The following is a 15785-nucleotide window of genomic DNA, read 5'->3' on the forward strand; positions in this document are numbered from 1 at the left end:
AAAACTCTGTTGCTGGGGGTCTTCCCCAGCCGGTGCCCAGGTTTGGCACACACGAGGTAGCCCACTCCGGCATTACCCCTGCAGTGCTTGAAAAACTACTAGCCACAGCTCCCGTTCCTAGTCCCCTCCCCACCATTGCCTCCGTTTACCCAGTCCTGAATGCTGACGGATCCTTATTTTCCCCGCCATCAGTCCCACAACTCTCATCATCCTCATCCGACCCGTCACCCCGTCCATCCCCCTCTAGCCCATTTCACCCCTCCAATAGGACCTCCCTCCGTCCGCCCTCGCCCACACGCCTAAGTGCCCACCTACCTTTCATTTCTCCTCCCACGGACCCATCCCCTCTTACCTCCCCTTCTCCCCCCGTTCCACCCTCTCCCATCCCGCCTACTCCACCCTCTTCCCCTCCTACTCCACCCGCCTCTCATCCCTCCCCTTCCACGCCCTCATGTCCGTATCCTTCGTATTATCCCGCCTTTCCCAGTCCCTGCCCTCCGCCACCACCCTACGCCTACTCTGCCCCAATGTCTTGGCCCCTCTCATATCCTTACCCATCACTTCCGGCCTGTCCATCCACTTCCCCTGCGCCTACCGTAGTCACGCAGCCGGCCCACACTTTGCCCACTTCCAATATGGCCGCCACTCCCGCACTGAACCCAAACGCCACTTCCTTCCACGCCTCCAATATGGCGTCTCCCAGTAACACAGCACCTTTTATGCCGGTCCTTCCGAATGATTTCCTACCACCAACTTTTAATTCACCAGCAGCCCCGGCTGGTGGAGTGCCGCTCCTGCCTCCAGCATTAACACCACAAGTGGTGCATCCCCCGGGAGTCCGGGACACACACACAGATGAGTTTGACGCAAATAGTTCTCACGACTACCAGGTCCCGCCAGACTCCAGGGGAGTTTCGCCCCAATCATCCCGACGTTCCCTAAGTGACCCCTTCGGCCGTAGATACCCGTGAGAAAAGGCCCCTATAATGTATGTCACCTTTAACCCAACCCAGGCTAGTGCACTAATGAAATCACTTCCTGACCCCGAAAAGCAGCCCATGCCCTTTTACAGGGCGATAGTTCAGATCCAGCAGACTTATTCCGCCGCCTGGCGAGACTTGTTGAGCCTTTGTGCCATTAAGGCAGGAGATGCCTACTGGCCTAGCATTGCCCGTCACCTCTGCACTAATTGGCTAGTCAGCGATACAGATTATATATCTGGGATTGAGTTCTGTGACCAACTAAAGACATGGGCTAAGGACAAGCTTGCAGACCAGGCAGCAGGCCTTACGGACATTATCCAGGAAAAAGGCGAATCTGTAGAAAAATTTCATGCCAGACTTTTCCAAGTGTTCACTGACCTAGGGTTCGACCTTAGCAATAAGATACACACTCAGATGCTCTCTGGAGCTTTTGTCCTAGGCATCAAAGACTCTATACGCAAAGGTATTATTGCTGCCCGCCCTGAGTATAGAGTGGTTCCCCTTGATAAGCTGCTCCTCGTTGCCAGGGGCTTAGAGGCCGCACAAGTTCCGAGGAGATCCCATCCCACTCCCCTTATGGTGTCACGACCACCGATCCCTAAAGGCACCAAGCCTGCAGATGGAATTTGTTTCAACTGTAGGGAGAAGGGCCATTTTAAAAGTGATTGCCCTGCGCCCCCTAAACCCCAAAGATCATCCAGGCCTAAAACTACCACAAAAGCCCCAGCACCTCCTCCTGATTCAGCCCAAGAAGACTAGGAAGTTGGCAAGCCTGTATCATTAACCCCTGTTATGGCAGTGTCTACAGGGGAACAAGGGGGGCCGCTAGCCACTGTTAATTTACCCATCGAAGGTCACCCCACCACCTTCCTTGTTGATACAGGTGCAGCCCGAAGTGTTCTACGAGAACAAGACCTGCCTGATTCTTCATTTCTGTCCAATATTGATGTCTCCTGTGTGGGAGTGGATGATCTTCCAAGACAAAGTCCATTAACTACCCCCTTACAGGTTGGCAGCTGTCCCAGTCTGCTTGCCCGTTTTGTAGTGTCATCCACATGTCCCATTAACTTGTTAGGTGCTGATGTACTTTCCCGCCTACAGGCATCAATTACCTTCACACCAGATGGCCAAGTGGATTTATCCTCAGCTCTGTCTGATTCAGATACTTCCGCCCTGTGTTCCTTGCCTCTGATGCTCCACCTCGAGAAACCCCATGGTTATGCAAAGGCCATGAGAGACAATTTCCCTGAATGTCTAATGAATAGCGTTCCCAAGACTTTGTGGTCCTCAGGCCCGGAGGACATAGGCCATCTTAAAGTCCCACCAGTGTTGGTCAAGCTCATTCCAGGGGCAAAGCTACCAAGGAAGTCCCAATACCCATTGAAACCTGCCCAGGCAACAGCCATTACTAAACAAGTCCAAGCACTTCTGGAAAAAGGGGCCCTTGTTAAATGTGAATCTCCATGTAACACTCCTTTGTTTCCTGTAAAGAAAAAGACACCCAAGGGTGAACCAGAGAAGTACCGAATGGTCCAGGACCTCAGAGCAGTGAATGAGGCAACAGTTCTGGACACCCCAATTGTGCCAAATCCACACACACTCCTCTCTGGCGTCCCTCCTTCTGCTAGATACTTCACAGTGATTGACCTGGCCAATGCATTCTTCAGTGTTCCCCTGGAACCAAGCTGTCAATACCTGTTTGCCTTCACACACGAAAAACAACAATATACTTGGACTGTCATGCCCCAGGGGGCACAGAATTCCCCGAGCCAGTTTGCAAAAGCCATGAGTACCATCCTTGACCCCTGGCAGTCTGACCATCCGGAGGTTGTCCTACTTCAATACGTAGATGACCTGCTCCTTTGTGGAGATGATGTCCCTACCACAGAAAAATTTTCCCTGGATCTCCTCTGCTATCTTGCAAATCAGGGATGTAAGGCGTCTCTTCTCAAACTTCAATTCTGCCAGCCTACTGTAATCTTCCTAGGCCATTGCCTGTCTCATGGCACCAGACATCTCACACGTGATCGTGTCAGAGCAGTGTTGGCCATTCCGCCTCCAAAGACCACAAAATCCCTACATGCTTTCCTAGGCCTCATCTCATACTGCAGAGCCTGGATCCCTGAGGCCTCTCTGCTCATGCAACCCTTGTATGACGCTCTCAAATCAGACCCCTTCTGTCTGTCGCCAGAAGCATTTGACAACTTCTATACTCTTCAGTGTGCAATTGCCTCTGCCCCTGCTCTTGGCCTACCAAATTACGACAAGCCTTTCAAACTATTTGTGTCTGAAAGAAAAGGCCATGCTACAGGCGTCCTTACTCAACCACATGGTCCTGGCGGACGTCAGAGACCTATTGGATTCTTCTCCTGCCAACTGGATATCGTAGCCAGAGGTACCCCCTCTTGCCTTCATGCTGTCTTTGCAGCTCAAGAACTTATTGAATGTACTGGGGACCTGGTTCTTGGCCACCCTCTTACTGTTTTGGCACCTCATGATATTTCTGCAATTATTAACCAGGTCCAAATCAAGCATGTCACAGCTGCCAGACACCTTCGACTCCAGTGTTGTCTTCTACTACCTGACAACGTCACCCTCCAAAGATGCCAGGTTTTAAACCCGTCCACTCTTCTGCCACTCCCTGAGGGGGGTACATATTATGGATTCATCATGGATGAAGGATATGTCATACTCCTTACACACACCCTTGCAAAACTGCTCCCCAATTTGCCTCCCTGTGATGGACCTGAATATGCTTTTTGCACCATGTGGTACAAACCAACCATCAACCCTGACCCTCATTATGAAGATGAACTTTTTCAATTGGTTGAAGTAACATTCACCCTATAGGACTTCTACTACGATACCAAAGGGGTCGTATGGCTTTGGTCCAACTACCACATGGACTTGAACATCTGTACCATCATTGGGACACAGCCATTCCACATGTCCCTGTAACCAAGTCAAAGACTAAGTCATGGGGTGACCTTGGGCCTATGGCAAAATTATGGGCCACCATGGATGATACACAACTTCAAGAAATGGGTGTTGCCAGATATGCATCAACTAAACGTGAACCTGTAAGAGCATGGCCACGTTACCTTCTGGAAGAAGAATTTGAAGACCTGGTTATACATCACGACTATGATCCAGAAACCCCCCATGACTGCTTCGAACAGATGAAAATGGAAACAACGCACCTACCAACCGTGCATGAGGATCCACTAACAGATCCTGACATTACCCTGTTTGTGGATGGCTCCAGGTATGCTGATGAAGAAGGAAAATACCATACAGGATATGCCGTCACCACAACAGATGAGATTATTGAGTCATCATCTCTACCATCAACAAGCTCTGCGCAAGAAGCTGAATTACAAGCTCTAACTTCAGCATGCAAGATCTCTGAAGGAAAACGCGCCAATATCTACACAGATTCAAGATATGCACTGGGCGTGGCTCATGACTTCGGATTGATTTGGAAAACAAGAGGATTTCTTACCACTGCCGATACACCAATTAAGCACAGTTTTGCAATCAAGGAGCTGATGGACGCCCTCCTACTTCCAGAAGAAGTGGCTGTTTTGAAGATAAAAACACATGGGAAGTTGGACTCGGATGAAGCAAAGGGCAACCATCTAGCTGATCAAGCTGCAAAGCAAGCTGCAAGAAAACCACAGGAAGTGGAAAGAAGAGTGTCCGGAAATGAAGAAACTCCAATATTCACTTTGCAGACTCTTCCAACCGATCTAAAGATCCTACAAGAACAACAGGCTACAGTAGCCCCCGAAGAAATACAGAAATGGAAACAGAAAGGGGCTGTTCTGAAAGATGGAGTGTATTACAACAACCTTAGGTTCTGTCTCCCTAAGAGTTTGTACCCAGCAGTTGTTCAATGGGCACATGGCCCTGCACACTTATCAAAAGACCTGATGAATGCCCTTGTACAAAAGTACTATGAAGCTCCTGGAATTACCACTCTAATCAATAACTACTGCAAGGCGTGTGTCATCTGTGCTAAATGTAATCCTGGGAAAACAGCTAAAGTCCCCTTGAAGCACCTGGCTAAACCCATGTATCCATTCCAAAGAATCCAGATAGATCAAATCCAGATGCCAAAGAGCGGCAATTATGAATATGCACTAGTGATAGTGGACATGTTCTCAGGCTGGCCAGAAGCCTACCCAGTGATCAACATTACCGCCAAAACAACAGCACGACGTCTACTTACAGAAATTGTGTGTAGATTCGGATTGCCGGAAGTTATTGAAAGTGACCAAGGTCCGGCCTTCACAGAATCAGTCACCAAAGACATTTGGACTGCTCTAGGAGTGCCTCTTGCTTTTCATACCCCTTACCACCCACAGAGTAGTGGTAAGGTGGAGCATATGAATGGTACCCTGAAAACTAGAATGTTAAAAATGTCACAAGAAACAAAGATGCCCTGGCCAGAAAGCTTGTCAATAGCCCTGTTCAGTGTTAGGCATACACCCAGAGGAAAGCCCTCATTGTCCCCTTATGAGATTCTATTTGGGACTGCACCCAGGCTAGGTTGCTATTTTCCCCAGCAACTACAACTACAAACTGATGTTTTGGTAGATTATGTGACTAAACTTGCAGGTGCCTTAAACAAAATCCATGCCCAAGTTTTCTCTTCAATTCCAGATCCCGATACTGATACAGGCAACCACAACTTGCTCCCTGGTGACTGGGTCCTGGTCAAGAAATTTGTGCGGAAACACACCCTGGAACCCAGATTTGACGGACCATTCCAAGTTCTGCTGATCACCTCCACCTCTGTCAAGTTGGCCGGGAAAGGCAACTGGATCCACGCCTCCCACTGCAAGAAGACATCTGCCCCAGAGAAAACCGACTCCGCACAACCATGTACTTCTGGTACCTTATCCCCTTAATTGGTATCCTTAAAGCCCAGCAAGTGGCTATTACTAAAGATGCTAGTGGGTACACCTTCTGGTATAATTCATCATGTACCCGCGTAGCCACCTTTACCTTTGATTACTGTGACATTGTAAATTGCCCATTCCCTAGATCACAGTTTCAATCCATTTATAAAGATATACCACAAGCAAAAGACCCCTACATCTGTGTAGTTGACAAACAGTGGGGGCACAACTGTAACCATTGGGGGGCGGCGGGATGGAATGCCGGGCCTGCCTGGGGTTACAAACCAAAAAGTGCCTTATCAAAAATAGATGATCATGGCAGATCCCTCCTCCAAAGAATGACTTTAAGAAAGCCTGGAGGAGGTACACCTATTAAATTAATGTTAAATATTTAACATCCTGGTCCAGAGGATGCTGGTCAATATGTAATGGGAATGGGAACTGGAGAAGGGGTTCCTATAACAAACTAGGTCATTTCTACCTCAAGGACATGTGTCACTCTCCAGAGTGGTAAGGGGCTGTACATATGGTCCCAAATCCGCTGAAACCACATATCCAGTCCTTTAAGGACATGATGGCCATTGCTAACCCCACTTTTGAAGATACCATGGCTGCTGAAACTGGATTTAATGACATTAATTTGTGGTTAGAGTGGATGAGATATAATGCCAACAAGCATAATAGAACCGCATGTTATGTATGTGGTGGTGCCCGACCTCATCTTGGCACCGTTCCCTTAATCCTCCCTTTAGAAATAGAAGAGTGTTTCTTGAGTCTTTTTGCCTACCGCTATGATTTTAATAGATCCCTCTGCGAAGCATGGACAGCAGAGTACCCTCTCCTAGTAGGAAGTGTCAAACCCCCAGATGGAATCACAATCTATAAAGGTAATTACACTTGTTACACCATGTATGATGGGATTGGTAAATTCATGGGTAACTTCTCCAAAGGTTATTGTGCCACTTACAGAACTGTTCCTACACGCCTGTTACAACACCATACCAGGTCACTAGGGGACATTTACTGGTTATGTGGGGATTTACAGTTAAGGTCTAGACTGGAGTCTGAGTGGTGGGGAGAGTGTACCCTAGTTAAAGTCATCATGCCCATTCATATCATTTCTGATAATCATCCTGACATTCATGAATCTCCTCAAACATCAACCAGAGTCAAACGTGAAACCCCAGTAAAAGGCAGCTTCGACCCACACATTTACATAGATGCCATTGGGGTGCCTAGGGGGGTACCTAATGAATTTAAAGCTAGAGATGAAGTTGCAGTGGGTTTTGAATCACTGTTCACTATAGTCACTGCCAATAAAAACCTTAATTGGATAAATTATATCTATTACAACCAACAACGCTTTGTTAATTACACCAGGGATGCCCTCCAGGGTTTAGCCGAGCAACTACAAGCCACATCCCAGATGACCTTCCAGAACAGACTGGCCTTAGACATGATTCTGGCCGAGAAGGGGGGTGTATGTAAAATACTACCCGACACCATGACTTGTTGCACTTACATTCCAGAAAACACAGGCCCTAATGGTAAGGTCACCCTGGCCATAGAAAAGTTAAATAAACTTTCAGAGGAGTTGAAAAGGAATTCTGGGGTGACAGATCCCTGGGAAAAAATGGTTTGGTTGGATGACTGGTTGGCAGAAAGCTTTAGTTCATATTGGTATGGCTCTACTAATTTTTCTTTTTGTTCTCGCTCTTCTCGTTTGTTGTGTCCTCCCATGCCTCAGAAAATTCCTACAGAAGACTGTAGACCAAACGACACCAACCTTTACTCATCTGGAAATTGGTGATCAAGATCTCACATCGCCCTGCATTCCGCTACAAACTCTTCCCTATGACGACGAAGTGCAGAAATTCTAGGGAGGGACAGCTAAGGGACAGCTTCTGTCTGTATGGGTCAGTCTACCGTGTGGAGAAGTGGTGGACAAGCCACCGCGGGATACCCATGGAGTGAAGTGTTCGAGAGCCGTACTGACGGATGAGCTGCAGCCTGTTAGGGTCAGATTAGGGATAGACTTGCACTTTGCACTAACACCAAATTAGCGGTCATGGGGTTTTATGTGTCTTTGGGCTAACAAATCTTCTGATATTAACAAATAAAGTTTAACCTTTTTTAGTAATTAACACTCTATAGGGGGGACTGTTGTAGAATTATTAGGCCCCTTATAAAATATACCCTTACTGGCCCCTTAAATATTATACTCTCATACAAGAATGCATTGTTCATAGAAATAGTGTGTCAGCAGGAAATGCTAGGATCCTGTTAAGTGAAACACTGTCGCAGATAGTCTTAATAGAATGTATAATTGCTAAAAAGGCCTTGAAGAAACTAACCTTGAAAGACTAACGTGCCAGCTACTCAAAATGGATAGCTGCCAAAGCCCCCCTCCCATCGAGTGAGCTCCCTCGTGCCAGCAAGATGGTGCTGAAACCTGTAGGAGCTCGTCATGACGTCAACTATGACATAAGATGTAACACCCAGCAAGGAGGGCATTTAACTAACCACTTTACACCTAAGCCAATTGACAGTGTTTTCTTGCTCATATCTTGATTTCTTTCAATTATGTAATTTTGCCTTTAAAAGGGTCTGCGTACCCGCTTTTTAACAGATGCCATTAAATTTTCTCGAAGTTCTTTCATTTAACCTGAACCACGTGTCAGTGTGAATTTACTTCTGCATATACGCAATTTAATCATCTCTAATTTGGTCAGGAACAGATAGTCATTCAAACTTATTGGTTTGCTTAAAAGAATCCTATATCAATGGCAGCCTTACAACACATTGACTGTCATATAATATTTAGTGAAAAAAAAAAAAAAACCACTTAGGATAAATGGAATATCTCCAAACAAATATTAGAAAAGTACACTTCTCAGTATGTATTATTGGTTATAAATATAAAAAACAAATTTAAACCACTGTGGCTTTGGCATGTAAACGAAGAAATGAAAAAATATGGAAAAGGGCATTTGAAGCTTTTAAACCAGACATCCTCGGTGGCGGCATACGCGGACGACGTCCTCTTAACCCTGGCGGACCCCATACAATCACTACATGCAATAATCAACCTAATAGCCGTATACTCTACCTTCTCGGGATACAAAATCAATTTATCCAAATCCACCCTGATGCCGATGGCAATGAAGCACACCCAAATTAACCTCCTCAGACAATTATTCCCCTTCCGCATCACCACCACCTCCCTCACATACCTGGGCATCAAACTAACCACCAAATTGGATTACTTCTATGAAATGAACTACAAACCATTACTTACTACAGCACAACATGACCTACAAAGGTGGCACAAACTGGGCGTGTCATGGCTGGGCAGAGTCACCACCATCAAAATGGACCTGTTACCGAGGTTCCTCTACCTCTTCCAAACACTGCCAATCCCAATTCAAAAAACAGACTTCGAACACCTACAAGCAGCCATAGATACATTCGTCTGGAAATCCCGGAAACCCAGAATCCGCAGAGCGACGATGTATGTCCCCAAACCCATGGGAGAATTAGGGCGACCTAACTTTCACCAATACTACAACGCGGCCCAACTGGCCCACATCCAGCAGTGGCACGCACCACCGGGTACCAAAAGGTGGGTGGATCTGGAACATGATGTCATGGGTTGGGAACTCCCAACCTCCTACATGTGGGTACCTCTCAACACAGACCATTGCCACCGCCTACCACCCCAGCAATCACACACACAAGAGCCCTCTGGGACAAACTCAACCCCAGGTACGAACTGTCCTTCTTTTTCTCCCCGGTAACAACGATGTACCGCAACAACATTTTCCCACCGGGCATGATGACAAAACATTTCATTGCATTTGACCAGAGAGACATCTCCAGACTCCTACACCTATACCGACAAGGGGAAATTTTCAAACACTACGATCTACCAAACGCTGATGCCTTGACCACTGCAGATTACTTCCGCTACATCCAACTGCGGGACTTAGCACAACAACCAGTAGTCAAACAGGCAGGTACATCGCCACCAACACCATTCAAAAAACAATGCTTCGACACACCGCTCCGTCGGGGACAAATCTCAGACATCTACACCACACTCACATCGCACACCTCCCAAATCAATCTCACTTACATCGCAGCATGGGAAGGAGACATCAGACCACCGGAGGACCCGAGCAACTGGGCCGAGATATACAAAGTCCCTCACGACATGCGTAACACATAAAGAACAGGCCTACAAAACCATCTTCCGCTGGTACCTGACGCCACACAGACTACACCAAATGGGCCAAAAACCCAATACTGAATGCTGGAAACTATGTGGAGAAACAGGCATGTACCTCCACTGCTGGTGGACATGCCCCAAACTCAAACAGCTTTGGACAGAGGTACAGAGCTTCATCGAACAAGTGGTCGGAAAACCCATCTCGGCACAGTCATGGACAATGCTACTCAACAAACCACTGGACACCCTCACGAGACAGGAAAATAAACTGGTGGCCCGCATAACCCTAGCTACACGTAGAGCAATCGCAGAACTGTGGGCAGATCAACAGACCCCCGAACTAACGACCATCATCCGCAAAATAAGAGAAACACACGACTTAGATGAACTAACAGCGCAAATACACGACTCGTACAAAGCGTTTCACCGGACATGGGAACTCTGGGATGCAAATTACCAGAACTTGGGCATAACACTCCCACAGTAATACTCAACAATACAACCAGACCCACCTGAGTCACCTTCCTGACAACTTACCCCCTGTCTCCAGACGAGGGGAACTTTAGCCCAGACGGCTCCCCAAACCCTGACACTACAGTCGTACAAATGACTGAAGAACCCGCACAGAAGCGCCATGAAGAGGCTCGACCGCCCAGACCACAAATAACACAGCTCAAACGAGCCCTGAGACACACAATCACTCCCATCCCCCCACCCCTCCTCCCCCACCCCCACCTGCCTCCCTCCTCTTCCCGAAAGCCCAGCCCAAGACGCAACTCAAACCAGAGGGCCCCTCGGCCCCTCCTCCCTTCCTAAGGGCTCGGCCAGGGTGGACGCACAGACACGGGGTGGGATCCCCGACCACACACCACTCCTTCTGGCCCCTCAATGAGAAAACAGAGGGATTAGAAAGGGCAAAGAGGGAAGGAGACGCACACAAACCGACCCCCCAACACCCAACCCGCACAAGCATATACACTAAACAGGGACACGAACGCAAAAGCATAACCCAAACGACAACACAACTGCTCACGAACAACACCGACACCCCCATCCAGAACAACAGCAACAAAGACTACATAAAGACTAGTAAAGGAGAGAGCACCAATCCTAAAATATACCCACTGAAGGCACCAAACACAGTCCCCTCTCACACCCCGACCATCCCACTCCCTCCCCCACTTCACCGTTCACTCCCCAACAACCCAGATACCATCCCGAAACAGACAAGACAACATATAGGAACCCAGAAACACTGATACACAACAAACAAATCAGGAGAGCACCTTAGTCCCTACAAATGCCCAACCACCCCCTCTTAGGGACAATCAACTAGATCAGTGATGGTGAACCTTTTTGAGCCCGAGTGCCCAAACCGCAATACATGCCAACTTTTTTTTCATTAAAGTGCCAACACGGCAATTAAACCTCAATACTGAGGTTTAAATTTAGAAAAAACAACTCGTACTGTTGTCCGAACTAATTAACAACTTTTGTTTTAAAAGTACACAACAGCAGAGAGTTCAATAATACAAATTTTAAATAATGATATAAATAGATAAAATTAAGCTTATATTTATTAGTATCTCCAACAAATGCAATACATACACACAGAGACTGCTGAATACATACACACAGTCTGCTGAATATACACACACAAGACTGCTGAATACAGAGACTGCTGAATACACACACACACAGTATGCTGAATACACATACAGACAGACTGCTGAGTACACACACACAGACTGCTGAATACATACACACAGACTGCTGAATACATACACACAGTCCGCTGAATACACACACACATACAGTCCGCTGAGTACACACACACAGACTGCTGAATACACACACACACACAGACTGCTGAATACACACACACACACACACAGACTACTGAATACACACACACAGAGACTGCTGAATACACACAAACACTGCTGAATACACGCACACACACAGACTGCGGAATACACGCACACACACAGACTGCTGAATACACACACATACTGCATTGAGGAGTGTAGTTTAAGGGGCATTGAGGGGTGCTGTGTGTGTGCTGTGTGTGGGGTGCTGTGTGTGTGTCTGAGGGTTTCTGTGTGTGCTGTGTGTGTGTGTGAGGGGTGCTGTGTGTGTGTATGAGGGGTGCTGTGTGTGTGTGTGTGTGTATAAGGGGTGCTGTGTGTGTGTGTGTGTGTGTGTGTGTGTGAGGGGTGTTGTGTGTATAAATGGTGCTGTGTGTGTGTGTGTGTGTGTGTATGAGGGGTGGTGTGTGTGTGTGTGTGGGGGGTAGGGCTGCTGTGCAGGGGTAGGGGTGCTGTGCTGTGGGGAGTAGGGGTGCTGTGTGTGTTGTGGGGGTGCTATGTGGGGGGGTAGGGCTGCTGTGTGTGGGGGGGGGTAGGGGTGCTGTGTGTGGAGGTAGGGGTGGGGAGCGATGTTGGGTGTAGGGGAGGGGAGGGAAGTTGGGTGTGGGGGAGGGGTGGGATGCTGGGTGTGGGGGAGGGGGAGGGGGAGGTGAGGTATGCTGGGGGATAGGGGTGCTGTGGAGGGGTGCTGTGTGGGGGGTAGGGGTACTGTGTGTGGGGGGTAGAGGTGCTGTGGGGGGTAGGGGTACTGTGTGTGGGGGGTAGGGGTGCTGTGGGGGGTAGGGGTGCTGTGTGTGGGGGGTAGGGGTGCTATGGGGGGTAGGGGTGCTGTGGGGGGTAGGGGTGCTGTGGGGGGTAGGGGTACTGTGTGGGGGGGTAGGGGTGCTGTGTGCGGGGTAAGGGAGCTGTGTGTGGGGAGGGGTGCTGTGTGTGGGGGTAGGGGTGCTGTGTTGGGTAGGGGAGCTGTGTGTGGGGGATAGGGGTGCTGTGTGTGGGGGGTAGGGGTGCTGTGTGTGGGGTAGGGGTGATGTGTGTGGGGTGTAGGGGTGCTGTGTGTGGGGGTAGGGGTGATGTGTGTGGGGTGTAGGGGGGTTGCTGTGGGGGGGTAGGGCTGCTGTGGGGGGTAGGGGTACTGTGTGGGGGGCTAGGGGTACTGTGTGTGTGGGGGTACGGGTACTGCTGGGGGGTAGGGGTACTGTGTGGGGGGTAGGGGTACTGTGTGTGTGGGTGGGTAGGGGTACTCTATGGGGGGGTAGGGGTGCTGTGTGGGGGTAGGGGTACTGTGTGTGGGGGGGGGTAGGGGTACTCTGTGGGGGGGGATAGGGATTCTGTGTGGGGGGGTAGGGGTTCTGTGGGGGGGGGGTCGGGGTGCTGTGTGGGGGGGTAGGGCTAAAGGTGTTTTAATAAAAAAAGTATATTAAATCAGTCCCCCCCCCTTCCTCCTTCTTACCTCTAATGAAGGAAGGGGGGGCCACAACCATCCCTGGTGGTCCGGTGGTGGCAAGCAGTCTTCCGGGTCGGGAGGCAGGGAGAGGGATCTTTGCAGCAGCTCCCCTGTCCTCCCGCGCGATGCTGTGTGGAGCGTTGCCATGGTAACGTGCGGCAACGCTCCACACAGCTTGCTCGCGGGAGGACAGGGGAGCTGCTGCAAAGATCCCTCTCTTGCCTCCCGAACCGGAAGCAGAGTAGGCGCCTGTCGGGCAGGCAGGTGCCTACTCTGCAGTGATGGCAAACCTATGGCCGCGTGCCCACAGAAAAGGCCCGGCGTGCCACCTGTGGCACGCGTGCCATAGGTTCACCATCACTGAACTAGATGAACCACTAGACACCACGCAAACACGCATGACCACAGACCAAAGGCAAGACACGCGACCAAAGATCCAAGAGTGGCCTCACCTACAACAAAAAGACCTGACCTCCCGAAGACTCCAAACTCGAAACACACACACGAGTACCACTGCAAAGGTTAGACCAGATAGATACCAAACTAAGGCTTCCCAAGAAAGTGAACTAGATAAGAAAATGTAAATCTGTGAAAATGTGCTTGAACCATGTTACACCTCCCCGTCCCCTCCCCACATAACAAATTTAAATCTCTTTAGTTGAGGGAAAACAACATCTCAGAGGGGGTATGAAAGCATTATACAAATATATTTGATCTAATACAAACCATTATCTGGAAATATATTAATAAACAGGACTATACATAGGACACAAGCTCATGCATTTAGACTGGAAAAAAAGAAGATTTAGTCTAAGGCAAATTAATGGGTTTTTTTGCAGTAAGAATAGTAAGGAAAATTAATTCTTTGCATGAAGATGTGGTTTTATCAAAGTCTGTGTCGGCTACGTAATTGTAGCAATGTATCCGTGCACGCATTTTCATAAATAAAAAAATGGGTTAACATTTTACAGCAATGCTGAGTTTATCTAAATTATCATAAATTATTTTGGCAAAAACCTATTGATTGTTTAAACTTTATAGCTAACTTAATAGGCTTACTTTATAGCTAACTTCAAAGGAAGTTTTTTTCTTAGCTGAACCATAATTCACTTTTATGAAATGTCCTAAATAACATAACTATTGCATCCATTTTATATTAGGCCCGTTAAACTTGTTACCAAACCAATATTCCAATACCTCGTATCACACTGTTTTAAGGGCAGAGACAATGTTTACGAAATGTAGTTTACATGAACTACAACTCCCAGAAACTCAGCTGACTCAGAGTCCGGTCCCAGGAGCATCAACTGAACAGACACCCTCTCTCTCATGTCCGCTCCCGAGCTTCAAAATTAATTCAGCCTCTGCACAAGATATAACTGCCAAGTTTTGACAACATTAAAAAGAAAACAGAGGGGGAATGCAGGAAGGAAAACAGCGGGAGTGATTGGATATACATTAAGGGATACAAGGAGCAAAAGAAAGGTGGTGAGTCATGTTCACCCCTATATACACCTGGAAATTCAATATATTGACAATTCCATGAGCCAAACGCCTTAAATCAAAGTCCATAGTGGTCATTTATTTTCTGCAGCTATGTCCTGTTCCACATACAGTGTGTAATGTGCCGGGCTGCCATCAGAAATTATGGGGCCCCTGACACAGCCCAAAGTCTGGGCCCCCGGGGCCCACCCCTGAGCCCGTCTGTGTCTGCCCACGTGGCCAGCCCCCAAGTCCGCCTTCATGGCCCGCCACCGAGTTCCCCCACAGGGACCATCCTAAGTCCGCCCACAAGGATGAAGTGTGTGTGCACTGAATTTGGTGTGCATAAAGTGGATGCAAAGTGCATGACTAAAGTGGATGTGGTGTATATGTTGTGGATGCGGTGTTTATAGTGGATGCAGATTGTATGTTTGTGTTTATTAGATGCAGAGTGTGTTTGTGTAGTGGATGTAGTGTGTGCAGAGTGCGTGTTTGTCTAGTGGATGTAGTGTGTGTATAGTGAATGCAGAGTGTGTTTGTGTAGTGGATGTATTGTGTGTGTATAGTGTATGCAGAGTGTGTGTTTGTGTAGTGGATGTATCGTGTGTGTATGGTGAATGCAGAGTGTGTGTTTGTGTAGTGGATGTATCGTGTGTGTATAGTGAATGCAGAGTGTGTGTTTGTGTAGTGGATGTAGTGTGTGTATAGTAAATACAGAGTGTGTGTTTGTGTAGTGGATGTAGTGTGTGTATAGTGAATACAGAGTGTGTGTTTGTGTAGTGGATGTAGTGTGTGTATAGTGAATACAGAGTGCGTGTTTGTGTAGTGGATGTAGAGGGTGTATAGTGAATGTGTGTGTTTGTGTAGTCGATGCTG

At 48.1% G+C, this 15785-nt stretch overlaps 1 protein-coding gene and 1 gene segment (V, D, J or C); both read right to left on the minus strand.

The window, feature by feature from the left end:
- The window catches only part of LOC134612041 (immunoglobulin lambda variable 8-61-like), a 108906-nt gene extending 106708 nt beyond the window's left edge, over positions 1-2198 (minus strand). The window contains 1 exon segment of the V gene segment in view: positions 2150-2198. Coding sequence covers positions 2150-2198 — 49 coding nt within the window.
- The window catches only part of CHCHD10 (coiled-coil-helix-coiled-coil-helix domain containing 10), a 214100-nt gene that overhangs the window by 34228 nt on the left and 164087 nt on the right, over positions 1-15785 (minus strand). The window lies entirely within an intron of this gene.

Source organism: Pelobates fuscus, chromosome 5, assembly GCF_036172605.1.
Source record: "Pelobates fuscus isolate aPelFus1 chromosome 5, aPelFus1.pri, whole genome shotgun sequence".
Taxonomy (NCBI): Eukaryota; Metazoa; Chordata; class Amphibia; order Anura; family Pelobatidae; genus Pelobates; species Pelobates fuscus.